The sequence below is a fragment of the Vespa velutina genome, chromosome 2 (assembly GCF_912470025.1).
Source record: "Vespa velutina chromosome 2, iVesVel2.1, whole genome shotgun sequence".
Lineage (NCBI taxonomy): Eukaryota > Metazoa > Arthropoda > Insecta > Hymenoptera > Vespidae > Vespa > Vespa velutina.
Genome location: NC_062189.1, coordinates 7,940,385 through 7,959,327, shown reverse-complemented (window position 1 = coordinate 7,959,327; position 18,943 = coordinate 7,940,385). Strand labels below are relative to the sequence as shown.

The following is an 18,943-nucleotide window of genomic DNA, read 5'->3' as shown; positions in this document are numbered from 1 at the left end:
AATCTCGCTAAGGGAAATCCTCTTTCGCAAGCGCCGAAACGGTTCGTTAGCCTCGACCGTTTGTTGGTGTTACTTAATCTCGAGCTTACTGAACAAAAACATGAGCACATTAAGCGGCCTGAAGTAGTAGCGAGGGGTGTAGTAATAGCTAAACAAGACTCGTACGGACGACTTGCATCTATGAGGATAAAACAAGAGCTTCGGTTAAGCTCGTCGAGAGGCTTTGTGAACCGATTGAAAAAGCTCCATGGGCAATGCGAAGAGTAGGAAAAGGAGCTTTCATTTTTGACAAATATTTCATTTCTCACGTTATTTCTATTATTATTATTATTATTATTATTATTATTATTATTATTATTATTATTATTATTATTATTATTATTATTATTAGTATTATTATTATTATTTTTATTATTATTATTATTATTATAGGAAATTTATCAATTAACTTTATTGATGATAATAGTGCTGTTCGACGGCTAGAAAAACATTCTTGGGTCGGGATGAGCTTGTCTTATTCATGGAGGTTGTCGTGTGTGTTGTAAAATCACGATAGAGGGAAGTAAGAGAACGAGGGAAAGAGAGGCGCCGAGACGTCTCGACGCCGGTTTGGTCGTCGGTTTATCGGCGTCGTCTTCACAGCCTCTCTTCTCTCTCTCTCTCTCTCTCTCTCTCTATTTCTCTCTCTCTCTCTCTCTTTCTCTTTCTCTCTCTCTCTCTCTCTCTCTCTCTCTTTCTCTTTCTCTCTCTCTCCCTCTCTTTTCTTCCTTTATATCTGTATACATATACTCGTGTATTCTCTGTTATACACATACGCAGACACGAGCGTCCCGTACCATAGCATTCTCGTGTTTCCCTATCGATCCTTTCGACTCTCTGTCCTTTGCCAAGCTAGCAAAGAGTCATCTCTTTCTATCTCAGGCCGCTGTTTTCCGAGTTTGCACCAAATAGACGTCGTCTCGATTAAGTAGACCGTTTCGAGATTATCACTTGGAAAAACGGGGGTATATAACATTGTCCTCGGTTCGTTTCCGAGCATAGTATATGCAAACTTCTGAATTTTCTTAGAAGATAATTCAAAATTATTATAGAACTTCTTGTCCAGCAGTTCATTAACTTAGAAGTTATTAAATAAAGATACAATTGAAAAAGAAAGAACTGTTAGAATTTTATTAATAAATATACGGACTTATCGATACATAAGTATTTCAATAGACGTAATTCAGCTTAGGTCACATTGATAAATAAACGGATCATAATAAACATTACTTTATACTTGTAACAAAGAAAAGATCGAACCTTCATTTCACTTTAAACATTCGTCTTGTTAACACACATCCGTAATTTACTGTCTTCGATTATAAAAGATATAAAATTTTTAAATAGATTAGCGCTTTATAAATCTTATCTATGTCAATAATTACTTATATTATATTATATTAAGTATAATTCATACTTAAAAAAAAAAAAATAAATTGGTAAATTTAGATATGAAGTAATAATTAAATTTAATAATAATTAAAAAAAATACATATACATGTGTAACTTCAAAGTTACATGACGATAAATATCAATTATTTTTAATCAAGCGGAAAGTTTGAAATTCATCATAATGACTCTTCTATCAGGAAACAAAATAGAGAAATTTAGAATGGCGGATGAGCGTGGTAGTACATTTTCATATTTCGGTTAACATTTCGATGTTATGATGCAACAGTCAACATTCTCATTCGTCATAAACGCTTTTGGAGAATGTGACGATAGAGCGAATATAAAGCAGATAGCGAAGAGGGGAGGAACGGGAGAAATGAAATTCCTACGGGAAAGTGATATTGTGTATATTATATGGTATATTGCCGTTTCTCATGTGACTCGTTCACTTGGCCGAACAACCACTACCTTCGTCTGTAGATAACTTTTGTATAAGCTAGTTTCTAATATTTCAATATGTTGATTGCAATTTATTTCCTTTTATATGTACACATCCGAGTGTAGAAATTATCAAAAAACAAAAAAAAAAAAAAAACAAAAAAAAGAAATAAAAAGCCAAGAATAGGTCTAAATAAATCTAAAAGAATGCTTTTTCAATCATACCTGACTTTTGTGATTTTCTTATTATTTTTTCTTTTATTTCTCTATTTTTCTTATTTTCTTTTCGAAATATTCTCAGAATCATAAGGGATGCGTTCACGAGATTAAAATGCTTTTCTTCGCTCCGTATTCCCAAGAGAGACGTATTTCATTTTCATTTTGAAGAAGAGCGAAGGCGCCACAATGTACGTGCGTGTACGAAGTACAACGTTAAAGTAAGTAAAAGAAGGGGAAAGAGAAGGATGGAAAAAAATGAAAGTTTTCCCATCGTTCGTCCTTTCGTCCTACCACGTTTATTCCCATTGCGATCGTTTGACGTTCGACCGAAAGGAAAGAAAATTATGCTTTCTTTATAAATCTTTTTGTCTCTTATAACCTAAAAACACAACCAATACAACAATCCTTCTCTTCCTTTCTTGTCCTTCGTCCTTGCTGATAAAAATCATGAAACAAATGAATATTTTTAAGTATTATATACTCGAAAGTTTCTTTCGAAAAATCAAAAACAAGATAGTTGAGCGATCTCTATGAATTCGTTTCGATATTTATAAAAAAAAAACTTCGTTTCTTCCTTTTTGTATTCTGAATTTTTAATATTAATATATAATGAAAATATATAATGAATTTAAAATATATATTGAATTATTTATGACATCGGATATTTGTCAACGTGAAATATTTTTATATAAAATAGATTATTAATTTGTTATTATATAAGTGTATATTTTATTTATTGAAATATCATTATTTTATTAATTATTTATATAAGAAATTATTTCATGTTCGATATTTATATCCTGTGCCATAAATTATAACGCATTATATCGTATAATGGAAAACAAGAAAGAAACTTGAAATATAAAGAATAGATTTTATTTCTTTAATTTTTCATATCTTATCTAATTCATTCTTTTTTATTTCTAGATTATAGAAGAATTGTTTTGATCGCTGATCGTTGATCACCGAGCAGCAAAAAATGGCGGCTTTTGTGGCAAAGCAGATGGTCGGCAACAAGCTGAATGCTGTTAAAGGTAAATGATTTTACATTTAATATATATTTATATATATACATATATATATATATATATATATATACATATATATATATATACATATATATATACATATACATATATATATATATATATATATATATATATATAAAGAATAAAAAATTGAATTTTTGTCTAAAAAAAAGAAAATATACTATTCCAATTTTTTGATAGAACTTCGTTATAGAGAAAAATATCATCGTCTATGTAAATAACCGAACGAAAAATATTTTCTTCGTTAAAAATTCGAAAGGGAATTCGGCCAGAGATAATAGGCATGAAGTTGACCGAGAAAGGCAAACGAAATGGTTCCATTTCCGAGGTACGTGATTCATCGAGCGAACTCGTTCGATCGTGGTGAAGCGTGGAACGTTTTCCAGAATGCGTTGTGCGGATAAAACGCTGGCGTAGAGCTTGCACGATACGGCGATTCGTAGGATGCTTCACGAAAATTCTTTGGTAAAACCACTTTCGAAAATTTTGTTTGCTTTACGAGACATCTATATTTTCTTCTTTTCGAATATTCGAACAATCGATCAAATTTTATTTCATTAAGAAAATAGCCTAAGTAATATATGATTAGCGTTTCTTAATCTATGGATCGCGTTAAATTTTTAATGCGTCATTGTTGAAATAATAACCGTTATCTTACACATAAGCTCAAAATGTGAATAATTTATAAGAGTTTTTCAGAAAGTTTTCATAAAATATTCTTTCAAGTTCGTGGAAAACTGCAATAACAGTCGTTATCTTTAATATAATATAAAATGATATTAGTATAGCGGGTACTTAAAAATTGTACTTATATTATAAACATTTAAACTGTAATATCATTACAAATATATTGATTTGCACGACAAAAAGGTTGAAAAATATTGACATATAAATATTTTATTCTTGTGTAAATTTATTTCGTACGTAATATTTCGTATATCAACATATATATATATATATATATATATATATATATATATATATATATATATATAGAGGTTTTTATTAACAAAAAAATATGAAAAGATATAGCTTCAGTTAACACAAAAAAAGCGCGTTTTATTCTTTTGGATTCCTAATTGTGAATAACTGCAATTGCTCTCACGTTCTTGCTCTTTTTTTATTTATTTATTTTTTTTCTTTCTTTCCTCGCGTTCTATCGATTTTTACATATATGCACTTACATATGTTAAAAATAAAATATATCTATATAATAAAAAAAAATATATATATATATCATTAAATAAAAAATAATATACATTTCTTTTATTTTTTAATGCAAATATATATATATATATATATATATATATATATATATATATATATAATCAATGATTTCAACTTTGACAGATTTTGTACTTAGTTCACTTGCATTAATAAAAATACAATAATTAAAAATACAAAATACAATTATCGGCATAAATAAGTAGGAAAATTGCTTCTTCTTTTCTTTATATTCATTTATTCTCTTCTCAAACAATACGTTATCGATACGTCGTTAAAACCCAAACTACCGAGAATATTGCGAATCGCAAAAAGGAATCGATAGAAAGAGGAGAAAAAACTCACTGCGGAATTTCTTCTTCCCGCTGCCGGATGTCCGTTGAACATAGGTTGAATCTTTTTTCGAGGAAACGTGACTTCCGACAAATTTGTTTCGTGTTCGTTCCGTCGGATCGAAGACCGTTACCGTTTGATGAGATGGAATAAAACGTGTTTCATTAATTCCTTGAAAATATAAGTTCGAGTTTTACGTATTAGATTATTAATATATATTTTACGTATTTTACATACGACTATTTACATATTAGATTATATGAAATCCGTTAAGTTTAATTATTTCATCGAATTAATTAATTACATTTTAATTACGATCGGACAAAATATAACTCAAGGAAAAAATTTTTCTATACTTTCAATAACTATTAATGAATATTATCGTCTACAAAAATAAAGGAAAAGAAATGTATTGTTATTGAATATTAAAATAACGAAGAATTCTCTAAAGCGATTTAACCGAATATACGATAATTGTGTCTCGAAATCAATAGCGCATGAAATACATGGGCGGTCGTGGTTTAAGCGGGATACCCTTCTTGTTTCGCCTAACTTTGACGTGTATGCGAATTACCAACGAATATTCATCGACATTCTATAAGCGTTTAATATGAACAAGAGGCAATTTGATGCGCTTACGCGAATACAAGAGGAAGAAAGTCGTCTAGGGAGATTACGAAAGTCGAAGAAGGATAGTTATTTGCTTAAGCAAGTTTACTCGACCAGAAAAGCGATAATCGTGGATAATCGGTTTCAATGTAGCCACACACGTGTGTACTCTTCGAAATAGGACGTCTCGAAAATTGAAAAGTCGATAATTGATACGACAGTAATAATCTGCTCAATATGACCAGTAGTAGGATCAATGTATAATCGGACACAAAGATTATATTCATAATAATCGGATTTTGATAAGAAAAAAGAAAGCCATTATTATGGAATCATTTTCTCTGAATCAATAAGCATGTAAATAACTATTTATCAATTTCAAATAACATTGTAAAATTAACGACATACAATACGTACATTTTAATTTATTTAAAATTTTGAATTAAATATCCTTTGCTATAGTATGAAAATTCAAAACAAATAAAAAATTATTTCACTCGGCGATTGTTATTGATTCAATCCGTAGACAACGTCAAAGGGAAGGCGAATATTGCGATCCATTCGACGAGAGAATATTTTTCAGTATATACATACCTCTACGTACATAGATCTCAACTCCATTTTCGAAACGAACTCCGAAAATTCCGTTGGTAACTATCGATATGTGTTCCGTGTCCAAATGTGAGAGAAAGAGAGAGAGAGAGAGAGAGAGAGAGAGAGGTCACCGGCAATAAAACTTGCGTCATTAAGGAAAAGTTTTAGCTTCTGCGAGCGTCGAAGCGAGAAAAGCGTATCGCAGGGAATCGGTAATGGGAAAGGACGAGTAAATGGGGACCTTCGTCAAACTGAGAAGCCGATTTTTGCCTGAAATCTTTTCACGGCTTGCTCAGAGATCTTAACTCTCTTGAACACGATCGATCCGTTCCTGTCTACTCACTCTCTCATACCTCCCCTTTTTCTCTACCCTTTTCTTCTCCTCTCTTCTCCATTTCTTTCTTTTTCTACGAGCCCTTATCTAACTCGTCCCTACTTTCGATTTCGTGTCCCCTGACCGTACGAGTCCTCCCTTCATTTTTTTTTCTTTTTTTTTTTTTTTTCTTTTTCATTTCTCGATCTACATAACACATTCCATCACTTACCAGGATGATATTTCAATGTCCACTTACATACAATGAATGCAACAATACCTGTCGATTCTTCTTTTCCCTTGTTATCGAATAAGAATTTTATCGATTTCGTTAAATATATAAAACATTTCGAATGAAACGGTATCGATATTCGATTGTTTTAAATAATTCAATCCGGTGGAAACTGAATGGAACTATTGTATTAAATAAAATAGATATTTTTAATTGATATTGTGAACAATTCATTTACGTTCATATAAAAAAGGAGATCTCGACTTCGAATGGGATTCATATAAATGAAATTCACAATTCCTCGTATTTTGAAAATAATGGATTGTCACGATATTATTTCGATTGTCAGCTTCAATATTTTTTGTTTCGTTAACAAGATAAGACAGGCTTGGTTTCTCTTCACGAAACAAAACGGATATAGATCACTCTTGCCGTGAAGACGTCGGTTTACCGCAAGCCGTCGGTGTAGAAAGTGCTTTATAAACAAGACATATAGTTTCTCCTTTTGTTTTATTTATCTTAGAATTAATGGTTACTTTTGAATATCACCGAATAAATAATTATTTTGAATAATGCAAATAACTAGGTAACAATTAAAAATAAATAGTGCATTAAAATGTAATCAATAATTGTTATTAATAATTTTTGTCTCTGCTGGAAAATAGAATAATGAAACTCTAAATAAAGAAAATTTATATTCATGTATTTATAATGCATATACATACATTATTATTTCGAATAATAGATGACCAGTTCGCTCGTCTTCACTAGTTTAAAAGTTAATGAACATAATATTATATAAAAATTAAATCGATACGATGAAGAGTATAAACAAATGTGGGACTGACTACTGCAATATTTAAAATATATAATTGTTTTTATTCGTACAATGTTTTGCTGTTTTTGCAACAGAAAATTAAAAATTTTTAGCCAATTGTCGAGCTGTCAAGAGCAGCTAAATGTATTATCGAGCCACTGGTGGCCAAGGATAATTACTAATAAAATAAATAAATACACTGATAAAAGAATAGTGTTATTTAACCATAAGATGCAATTATGTTTCATTATAAGTTGTTAACAAATTAAAATTTTATTGTGGTCCCTAGAGCAAGACATAAGTACAACACTCGGATGGCAATCAACATATTAAAATGAACTTTTATCAAGTTTGGACTTTATCAGTTAATTCTAAACGAATTTAGTCAATTTTACTTCTAACGAATTTTTTCAATTTCATCAATTTTAACACGTATTACATTATCAATTTTAAAACATTTATATAATTATATAATTATAAAGACGCTTATATAATTTTTGTAAAATAATAGTTTTGTAATAAAACTGTTTACACGTAGCGTAAACATTAATATAAATAAATGTAATCTTTAATTTATTCTTGATTATTAGCTTATCATTGATTTAAGTAATCAAGATTAATAAAACCAATAGTTATATATTCTTTTTCATATTATGTAGTTAACATACAATTATTATCATTACATACACACATACACACCCACACACACGTACATATATATAGATATGCTTTAATTAATAATAATTATTTAAATGTAGAAAATCGTTCACTCCGTACGTTTCACTCGTTCCAGATAATGTACGTATATATGAACACACACAAATACCTAGAAAACAATGGGATAAACTTACCACAACGTTCCGAATGTAGAGAAGTTTGAAAGTTACGCGGCATAATGAATAGGAATAGTCGATCTGCGGCTGAACCACGCGATTCATCAAAGTTCGACGAGTGCGATAGATAGATAGATAGATAGATAGGTAGATAGGATAGATAGACAAGAGTAGATGGTATATATATCGAGGTATAAAGGAGGCCAGGAGGATGGTACTCCGCACGAACGGAAATCGGTGGTCGGCATCCTCAATGCGCGCGACGGCTTTCGCGGGAAATGCGGTGGGTAACTTTTGCAATGAGAAGAGGGCGCCCATGAGAGAAAGAGAGAGAGAGAGAGAGAGAGAGAGAGAGAGAGAGAGAGAGAGAGAGAGAGAGATAGTTAGATAAATAGATAGATAGAGAGAGAAAGAAGGGAGAGAGAAGGAAGGCGGTTAGGGTGGGGGGGATGGATGGAATCGGATAGCAATTAGTCGATGACCCCGATGTGTGCGCAGTCGCGCGCGCGCGCGCCTGCTAGATGGAGGTTGGTGTAAACAAAAGCTTTGAATAAATGTATAAGTGTATGTGTGAGTATGGGTTCGCTGTATCGCGAGGAAAATGGCGAGTTCGATGTTGCAAAAATTGAAGAAAAAGAGAGATAGATAGATAGAGAGAGAGAGAAAGAGAGAGAGAGAGAGAGAGAGAGAGAGAGAAAGAAGTTGGCGAGGAAAAGAGAATTCGTAGTTCGATTGAAACACCAGCGGTCGTTCAATGAAAGCTCAACGTAGGTTTTGTAAACCCAGTTGCATTTAGAAGTTCGACCTGCACCACGCCCTATTTTCGCCCTTTCTCTTTTTCTCGCATTTGCAACTCTTCCTTTGCGGCGGCGCACGTTTTTCCCGGAGTGAGGCACGCCTCTCTTCCCTTTCTCTCTCTCTCTTTCTCTCTCTCTCTCTCTCTTTTTCTCTTTATCTCTTTTTTTCTCTTTTCTCGTTCCCTTTTTTCCACTTAATTGAAATCCTCGGAAGGCGATCGAGCGGAATCATACAGGGCACCACGTTAGCCTTCTGGAGTACCTCAAAAATCGATCGTTTGAAAAAATTCTCTCGTCAATTTTTCTTCACTATCTCTAGTTCCATTTTTATTATTTCTATTTTGTGTGGAAGAAATTTTTTTGTTTTCTTCTTTAGTTCGTGCTATCACGGTTTTTCTTTCACACAAATGTATTCTATTTCCTCTCTCTTTCTCTCTCTCTCTCTCTCTCTTTTTCTCTCTTTTTTCTTTTATATTTTATACATTTTTATTTTCGAAATTGAACGTTTTAGAACACTTAGAACGATAGAAAGTGATCGGCCGAAAGCGGCAACGCTCTTTGACATCATCGAATGGAGCGAAACCGCGGCGCATCGATGGCAAAAGCATTCCGTTAGTGTGCGTGATATTTCAGAGCATATCAAGTTATCTACGTTCTCTCATTCCTTCTCGCGAAAAGCGCGATGTAATCAGGCCGATCGATGAAATAATTTATGACGAAATGGCGCATAGCCGCAAAACCGATGAGCAGACCATTTTCTAAAATTTCCTAGTCTCTCTGTCGATCATTCTCCTACTACCATTACCTATATCCCCAGCTCGCTCGTTCGCTTCACTTTTGGTACTCGTTAAAGCCGTTTAGCTTCACTCTACACAGACGTAACCATATCGTGAATCCGTCCATTTATTTCATATTTAACCGCTAATGTACCGTCGCGACCACCGTAGCCATTTAATTATTTCCGCATTTACTCCACGTACAGACTTCGACACACTCCGCATTTGCTCGTTCAATAACCACACGTATGTATGTATGTAAATCAATCTGATTCTTGTGGTACGTAGATCGTTAAGAAATCAATGGTTATTTAATAATAATTGAACATTCGTACGACCTACTTTAATGAAAGATGAGATGTATGTATGCTTCGACATCGTTAAATCTAACGTTTGTTTATAATGTTTATATAGCCACGTATAAACGTTTGTATTTATTTACGTTCGATTGAGAACATAGCAATGTATGTATTAATAATAAAAGAACGCTTCAGGGATTTACGAGAGCCAGTTTACTTTTAAAAGTCGAAGAAAAAGGACTTCTTGTGGATTGTAAAATATTTATGAAAGTATACTCTCGGTAATTCTATATTTTATACGCTATTTATTTTGTATCGCAAACATTAAGATTTTTAACAATGTTTATTACATTCTACATTTTTCTGTTTTATATATATATATATATATATATATATATATATATATATAATTATATTATTGAGTCATTGGTATTTACAAAATGTCCTAAGCGATTTTATTATGTATATTTTTCTTTTAAAAGAGCGAAGTGATAATTTGAACCCATTATCTGTTAAAGCAATCATCGTCTGATAAAACAATATATTTATCTAATACTTTCTATAAGTTTTGATAGATAAAAGAATTTATTGTCTTATTTTTTACATTAAATATTTATCTTAATAAGAAATATAAAGATAAATATTTAATAATTTTTAGAAATATATTAAAAACATTTGAAATAAATACAACATTATGCGTATTAAATTCGAACATTTGTAAAATTCTACATGCCGTACTCACGATATATATTATTGCAAAATCATCAATATTCAAAAAACGTTAACAGTACGATTTTATTATCGCATACTTGTATATTCTTCTCTTTATTATAGGGTAAAATGATACTTTTAAATTCGAACATTCGTAAGATCTGGAAACATCAGGTGCCGTAGATTAGCATGCGAGCGAGAAACTGAATTGTTCATCGATATTCCCACACAACAAACAATCGTTCCAATTAATTATGCACCTCGTGATTTATTCGAGAGACAAACAAACGAGGCATCCGGACAAGAGCTTGATCGCAACGCAGCTGTTTCTCTTCTCTTGTCGCGAACAGAGTTTCGTTTCGGGAACCAATTACAAATTACTTTTCGGTGGTTGCTTTCAAGTTCTCTCTTTCGAAAAGAAAATATTCGTTACATTAACCGAACCAATATGAGTTGATTAATCGATATATTTATTCGTTGAATCGAGTATATTATCACCAATATAGACCAACTACTGAGTTATGTCGACTGCAAAGTATATTAATATACTATATCTGTATTAGGATGAAATGAGAGAAACATTTGATTAGCCAATGTTATTAAACGATGATATAACGTGAAATTTGTAAATATTAACAATCAATAATTATTTTGTTTTTTGTTTTTCTTTTTTATCTTTTAATTTTCGTAGAAAATTGAATCATTCCCATTCGTTAAGATTTACATACTCGTATATTGGTTATCAACCTTCCGATTCGGAACTTATTTTTATTATTTCTTCGAATTAATATAGATTGTCGAAGAAAGATATATGGTTCGAAATCGTAGTTTATATTATAACGTTGAATCGAATTACGCGACCAGCCGCTCTCTTTTCGGTTGGCCACGAAGCACGTGAGCACGAGTGTCGGTCAGCCAGTATTGCGGTACAGCACGAACTACGTATTCGACTAATTCCGACCGCACAGTGAACACGCACTAGGCCAGACTTTCGTTTGGCAAGTTCCCTCAGCCACGTAGAGCTTCATTAAACCCTCATCGCGTAAAGTGATTATGAATATACAACTTTTAATACCTTTTACATCTGTCGATCTAATAACCGATCGTTCTCATTTTACGCATAATTCAGAAATATTTATTTATTGGATTGAAAACCTGATGTATAAAAAATACGAAAAAAAAAAAAAAAATATTCCGACAATTTTACTGGTTGACCGAGTTTCATGAAACTTTCAAGCTCTGTTATAAATATTTCTTCGTTCTCTTTACGTAAAATGATTCGAATATTGTTCTCTCTCTCTCTCTCTCTCTCTCTTCTTCTTCTTCTTCTTCTCTTTTTTTCCCCACAGGAATTGTTTTTAGATTTGAAAGAAATTTTTCAGATCAGGTTAAAGCTTCACGGCTCTTTAACGTTAGAGTAGATCCTTTAAGCTCCATTAGCGACTTTGTGGCTGAACCCTCATAACCTATATGCACATGAAAATACATGGTATACATATAGATACAAATACATACTCATACACATGACCCATACTTGACAACCGGGTAAACCGGGTATACGCTTCACGTTCAGCCACGCACGCGTGCGTGTTCGTAGATGCGGGTAAACCGGAAGCTGGATTGGAATCATCCGTCTAAACTACGATAGCCATATGACGGGGACATCCGCCATGCATGCTGATGTCTCTACAGCCTGTGGGCGTATTCTGTAGTTCGAGGACAAGCTGAACGCGTATTGACATCCCTTTATCGAGTTGGTTGCAATTTTATTCAGCATCCTTACCAGGAGTGAGTGATCTGTAATTATCCCCTTCGACATCGATAAATCTTCCTGCGATCTTTCATTATTCAAATTTCCTTCAAAGTTTTATCAATTTGTTAAAATAATTCGTCAGCATTCTATATCCTGATCATTGATTATTTCTTCAATCATATAGCGAAAATATCTTTTATAATTGTATTTAATTGTTTAAGTATTTTAAATCTTAAATGCATATACTTGTAAAATTGTAACATATTAAATTTTAACAATATCAAAGATATTTTTGAAATGATTGAAATGTTTGAAATAATTTCATCGTATCGTATTATATTTTTTATCCAACATTGTTTGTCAATTTTAATCTCATTCATAGTTCTATAAATCTAAATTGCTAATATAGTAATTTTATTTAAGATAAATCATGTATGAAGAAGTTAATCTGTTATTTATTATAATCGATTTATCTTGAGTGAAAGTGATCGCAATCATGGGTATAATATTCAACTCAAATATCTTAAGTTGTTAACGATCTCACCGTAAATCGTTAGCCCATTTGATTATCCCCTTGTCGAGTTTCGATGTAAATCAACAACAACAACAAACTACGATGTGTTTGTTCTAGTCTCTCATTCACTCCCCTACTCGCTCTCCATTCCGTCTGCGTCCACTGTTGCCACAGGGCATAGTATATAACTCATCGCTTTTAGGCTCCATAATCCTTTCCAAGTTTCTCTGAAAACAGGACGTTATAGAAATACGATGCAATTACTCGCCAGAACGAATCCCGATTTGGTACTCCTGCCACGGTGCGACGTTCGTGATTTACACCGTGTAATTTCGTTTCGAAACGATAACGCAAAGTCTCTCGTTCTCTCTCTCTCTCTCTCTCTCTTTCTCTCTCTCTCTCTCTCTCTCTCTCTCTCTCTATCTATCTATCTATCTATCTATCTATCTCTTTCTCTTTATTCTGTAGTTGCTTTTATTTTTATTAGAAGATTAATGCGTTTTACGTAAATCGTACAGTTTTATTACATGTATTTTTTTCTTTTTTCATATTAAAGTTATTTCAAATGTTCTATCTCTTTTACTTTTTAAATTTCCTACAAAACCATTTCTTTTTCCTTCATTCTTTCATATTTGAATATTTTTAAAAGATCGTTCCAACATTATCGAACATTCTCATGATCAAACGATCGTCGAAAGAAGTAAAGTAAAGAGAGAGAGAGAGAGAGAGAAAGAGTTAAGTATCACTTTGAGAGATCGTATTTTAAAATTACAATTATATGCATTGGTTCGAAAATTTATCGTCTTGCTTGCGAAAAATAGTTTTCTTAATTTTTCGAATGGCCAAATTTTAAGTTATGCATTAAAATTTTTTACGATCTTTTCTTATTGTTTACGAGCACAAGCGAAAGATGATGTTATTGCTTTTTTTAAAATTACTCAGAATCGTTTTTAAGGATCTTATCGTTCAGTTGACCGACATATTGTATATTAATGTGTTTTACTGACAAACATTATAATCGTATAACGTGTTCCTTATACTGACAATAATTTACCTTGTCATTTTTTTCACTTATATATGTCGTAAGTAACGATAGCATCGTTTCTTTAAAATGCTGACATTGCATTATCGATCGTTCTCCTGTTTGGCCATGAGGTATAAAAACATAACTTTGATTTTAATTCTGAACAAACGTAGCACAATTCATCGTTGGATAAGCAACTGACGTAAATTAATTTTCGAAACTTCTCATAAGTTCGTTATAAAAAAGATCGTATCTAACGAGAATTAAAGATCGCTAGAGTCCAATAACTTTTTTTAGTCCAATTTTTAGTCCAATAACTTTAATTAACAGTAGTTTTCTTTCTTTTCGAGATTCAGTAAGCTTTTTTAATTAATAATCGTAAAAAGTAAATCGTGATACTAACGTAAATTCAATATCCATTATAGTGAATAAAATTTGCGATTATTATCAATGAAGGATTCCGATAAAAATCGACGATTCTCTTTTTATCTTTTCCTTTTTTTTTTTTTTTCTGTAAAATTCTCGGACACGCGATGCATCAAATCGAACGAAGTTTATTTGCTCGTGCGACTCACGTTTCACGATTGTCAAATTTTCGGAGAAAGATATATTCTCCTAGATGGTTTTTCATTTCTTTTTTTCTTTTTTTTTTTTTATAAGAATAAAAAGGGAAAAAGGAAAAGAAAAAAATACACGACAAATATGAAACGTTTTGCATCGTTGAAATTATTTTGCAATAAGAATAGACCCGCAAACAAGAGATCTCGATTGCATAAAGCGCACTGCTGTGGTTAAAGTTTTGGTACACAGTATTTAAAATATGTTGAAGTTTCGTGAGGATATCGAAAATTAGACGTTGCAGGTGTATACAACTCTTGAACATCTGTCGAGGGAAGTATGCAAGCGATGTTAGAATGTTCTCTGCTATTTTGTTATCGCATTTCTCGATGAAAATTAATTAAAAAATTAATTTAAAAATTTTACGACTTTATTCCTACCTCATTTGATTTCAGATATACGGTATTATTATTCTTCCCTCCTTTTTTCTTTCACATTTTTTTCTTTGTTTTATTGTTACGATCAAATTGTTGAGAAAGCATACTTTTCTTTCTCTCTTTTTTTCTTTTTCTTTCTTTCTGTAGCATTTGACGTTTTTCCAATCCACATATTGGCGGAAAGAAAGTTCCATGCCACGGCGACGACAAAGAACGGGAAACGTATGGGTACGCGATCAATCGATGAAACGGTTACGAAGAGAGAGCGAGAGAGAGAGAGAGAGAGAGAGAGAGAGCGAGAGAGATAGAGAGAAATAGAGAGAGAGAGAAAGAGAGAGAGAGAGAGAGAGGCAGAGAGAGAAAAAGAGAGAGAGAATAAGGGATTGGAGAGAGTGTGTGTGGCCTAAAAAACTGCCCCGATATTTCGAGGCCGCGTTTTTGCGGTCCGACGCGCGCACTGAGAATATCGATTGACATGCTAGTGTTCGTTGGGTAGGCGTGAGAGAAATGTAGCATCCGTCGATAGACCAAAATTTCTACCAGATTTTTGAGAGAAAAATAAAAAAACGAAAAAGAGAGAGAAAAAGAGAGAGAAAGAGAGAGAGAGAGAGAGAGAGAGAGAGAGAGAGAGAAAAGAAGGAATCTTTCATTTATCTTGAAACAGACGAATTTAATTTAATAGAAAAATAATAATAAATGAATTGTAAATTAAGAAAAACAAATTTATTGTTTGTTATTTTATAGTATATTAATTAATTTTTTTTGATATTTTGTATTTTATCTTAAAAAAAAAAAGAGAACTTTAGAACTTTGACAGTATTTCTCTCTCTTTCTCTCTCTCTCTCTCTTTCTCCCTTTTCTCTCTCTCTTTCACTTGAATTTTCTTGTTTCTTCAAGCGCACCATGTCAATGTCCTTCCATGCACTGCCCGAGCTCTACGATTTATCGGATTTTTGAAGGTCACCAGACGGGATCACTCTGATGGTCAACGAAATCGTTTTAGCTTACTAAAATCCATGGACGTTTAAACGTAAAGCCATAAAATGCTTTACTGTATTAGAATATTTCGTTGGCATGATTTTTGTAAAAGCGCTTAATTTTATTTTTTTCCTGATATTTCTTTCTGTTTTTTCTTTTTTCTTTTTTTACAAAAATTTCATTATCGATTATTATCAATATCACGATCCAGTGAAATCCCTTTTTTTATTTTTCGTCTCTCTCACTCTCTCTCTCTCTTCCTCTCTCTCTCTCTTTCTCTCTCTCTCTCTCTCTCTCTTTCTGTCAGTCGATAATTTTTGTATAATTTTTACGATAGCACGTTCCTCATACGATGCACCGTTTACATTTTAGATATTCGCGTGTCGCGATATTTAATTAAATCCTCGGTGCTCTTGTAGGCGGGAACTTCCGCCGACAGTTGGAAACTGTTCGCAAACCGCGTTTACCTCTACCGTTGGACATTTAGCGGGTAGGAACGAACGATCCATGCGGTTCGTTCTCCAAATCATGAAACGGCTGTGCTTTGGTGCACGAAAGAGAGAGAGAGATAGAGAGACAGAGAGGCAGAGAGACAGAGAAAGAGGGAAAGAGAGAGAAAGACAGAGAGAGAGACAGAGACAGAGAAATAGAGAGAGAGAGAGAGAGAGAGAGAGAGAGAGAGAGAGAGAGAGAGAGAGACAGGGAGACAGAGAGAAAGATACATGGAGAGTAAATGGAGCTGACCAAACCGCAAGTATTTTTTTTTCAAATTTGCTCACGTTTCTACCTTATAGTCCAAACCCATCACGATCGTTGCTTCGCTTTTTCTACTTCTTTTTTTTTTTTGTTTCTTTTTTTTTCCTTTGTTTTGTTCTCGCTCTTTCGCTCTCTTTTCGTCACCGTTACATTTATTTTTTTTTCTACAACCACATTTTAGTTTAGAATTAAGTTTAATTCTTTCTGATATCGAAAGTGTGTTTTAGGATAAAATCGACGATGTTATTGCAAAGAAAACATGAAAGCAATTGGTTTAAAGAAAAAGATACAAAATGTTACTCTTTCGTTATTTTCTGGTCAACTCATCGATTTGACTTATTTTTTTCCGGAAAGAAGCCAAATAAAAATAACAATATAAAGCTTATACAAAACCTTGAAGAATACAGAGAAAAAGAGGGTGTATTATTTTCACTCGGAAAGCATCAGCAGTATTTCAATCCGACCGACCGCTATCCACTCTTGTTTCTCTCTCTCTCTCTCTTTATCTCTCTCTCTCTCTCTCTTTCACATTTTATTTCTCTCTTTCTCTCAAACCCATCCTCTTCTTTTTGTTATTGTCCGCAAAGCTTCCGAGATCCAGTTTCATCCGGACGCGTTCCACGAACATTCAAACCCTCTCCGTTCTTTCGTATTTACGAGAAGCATTTAACGAATCCGCTTTTTTTTATTTTTATTTTTTTTTTCAACTTCTGCTTCTAACATTTTTTCTGATTTTTGTAAAAAATGATGAATGTTGTACGATTTTTATATATATATATATATATATATATATATATATATATATATATAAAAAAGAAAAAAATATGCGCATCTACGAACTAACATCTTTTAATCAAAAATAATTACACTAATGTAATATATCTATATAAAATAATCGTAGAGAGAAAAAACGAATGAGTAAAGAGAAGAGGAGATAGTATTGAGAGAAGGAGAAAGAAATTGGAACGGGCAGAAGCTTCAGTGATGGGGATTAGACCAGTTCGATAAAGCGATTTATTAAGGCTGAAAAATGGACGAGGGTAATTAGGGTAAATCGAATTCGAGGACGGGAATAGTGTCGCTATCGAGTACTACTAACGATGACGTATCGTTGGTAAAACCACAAGAGAGAGAAACAGAGAGAGAGAGATAGAGAGAGACAGAGAGAGAAAGAAAAGAAAAAATAAGAGAAAAAAGAGAAAGATAAATAGAAAAAAAGAAAGAAGAAATGAGAGAAAGAAAGAATGAATGAGAGAGAGAGAGAGAGAGAAATAGACAGAAAGAGAAAGAGAAATAAACAGAAAGAGAGAGAAAGATTCAGTAACAGTGCGACCGTTTATATCCGTCCCATCGATACCATTACGGCTAATCTCACTCCTCTTCGTCAAGTTAAAATTCCGATACTACCAGTAACTTTTTTTTCTACTCTTATTTTTCTTTCTACCTCGAGAAAGAAAAGCTTTTCAGAAATGAATACGTATAGGTACTGAGCGCACCGAATGCAATGGATTGGATAGTGGGACGCAATGGTGAGATAGCCAGAAGATAAGCATATTCGACGTATTCGTTATCGTGCGTTACGATCAATTCGCTTTCGATAGGCTTCTCAATATCTATGAAAAGCTTTCAATATTTTTTTATTTATGGATGATAAAAATTATACGTGTTATCATCGTTATCCGTCCATTTGTTTTGTTCCCCTTGTTAAAAGAAAATATAATAAATTCGTTTATTAATTAAAAATACCTTATGTTAAGAAGATTATTGTAAAATAATCGAGTATCGATTTAATATTAAACCAATCAAAGTAATCATTTAATATTTATTTAAATGATTTGTTTTTATTGAATGCACAGACAATCATACAATATTATTCTCTTCGTTGTCTTCGGTACTTAATTATATACACACTTATTGCTTCGTTTAAAGGAACGATATCATTTTTCTTTTATTCCATTCTTCTTAGCTCTGATGAAGAAATTAGACTTTGTTGTTTTTACTTTCTCATTCTGATTAATTTTACTGATCAATAACAGTAACGAAGATTCAGATCTCATTGATGATATATAAGATTTCATGCAAAATAGCATTGCGCTAAAACGAATTTGTTAGAAAATAATACAAAATATCATTTCTTCGTTGTTCAAATGATCAATATATTTTCTTTCTCACGATTACGTGTCACAATTGTTCTTTTTTCTTTTTCTTTTTCTTTTTTTTTTTTTTTTAATCATCATATAATTTCTTT

At 32.4% G+C, this 18,943-nt stretch overlaps 1 protein-coding gene across 3 annotated transcripts in view; it reads left to right on the top strand.

Moving 5' to 3' along the window:
* Positions 1–18,943, top strand: part of LOC124946784 (complexin) — a 233,650-nt gene that overhangs the window by 83,542 nt on the left and 131,165 nt on the right. For all 3 annotated transcript variants that reach the window (XM_047488006.1, XM_047488007.1, XM_047488005.1), the window contains one exon: positions 3,016–3,122. In XM_047488006.1, coding sequence (XP_047343962.1) covers positions 3,068–3,122 — 55 coding nt within the window. In that variant the 5' untranslated portion in view covers positions 3,016–3,067. The remainder of the gene's footprint in view (positions 1–3,015; positions 3,123–18,943) is intronic.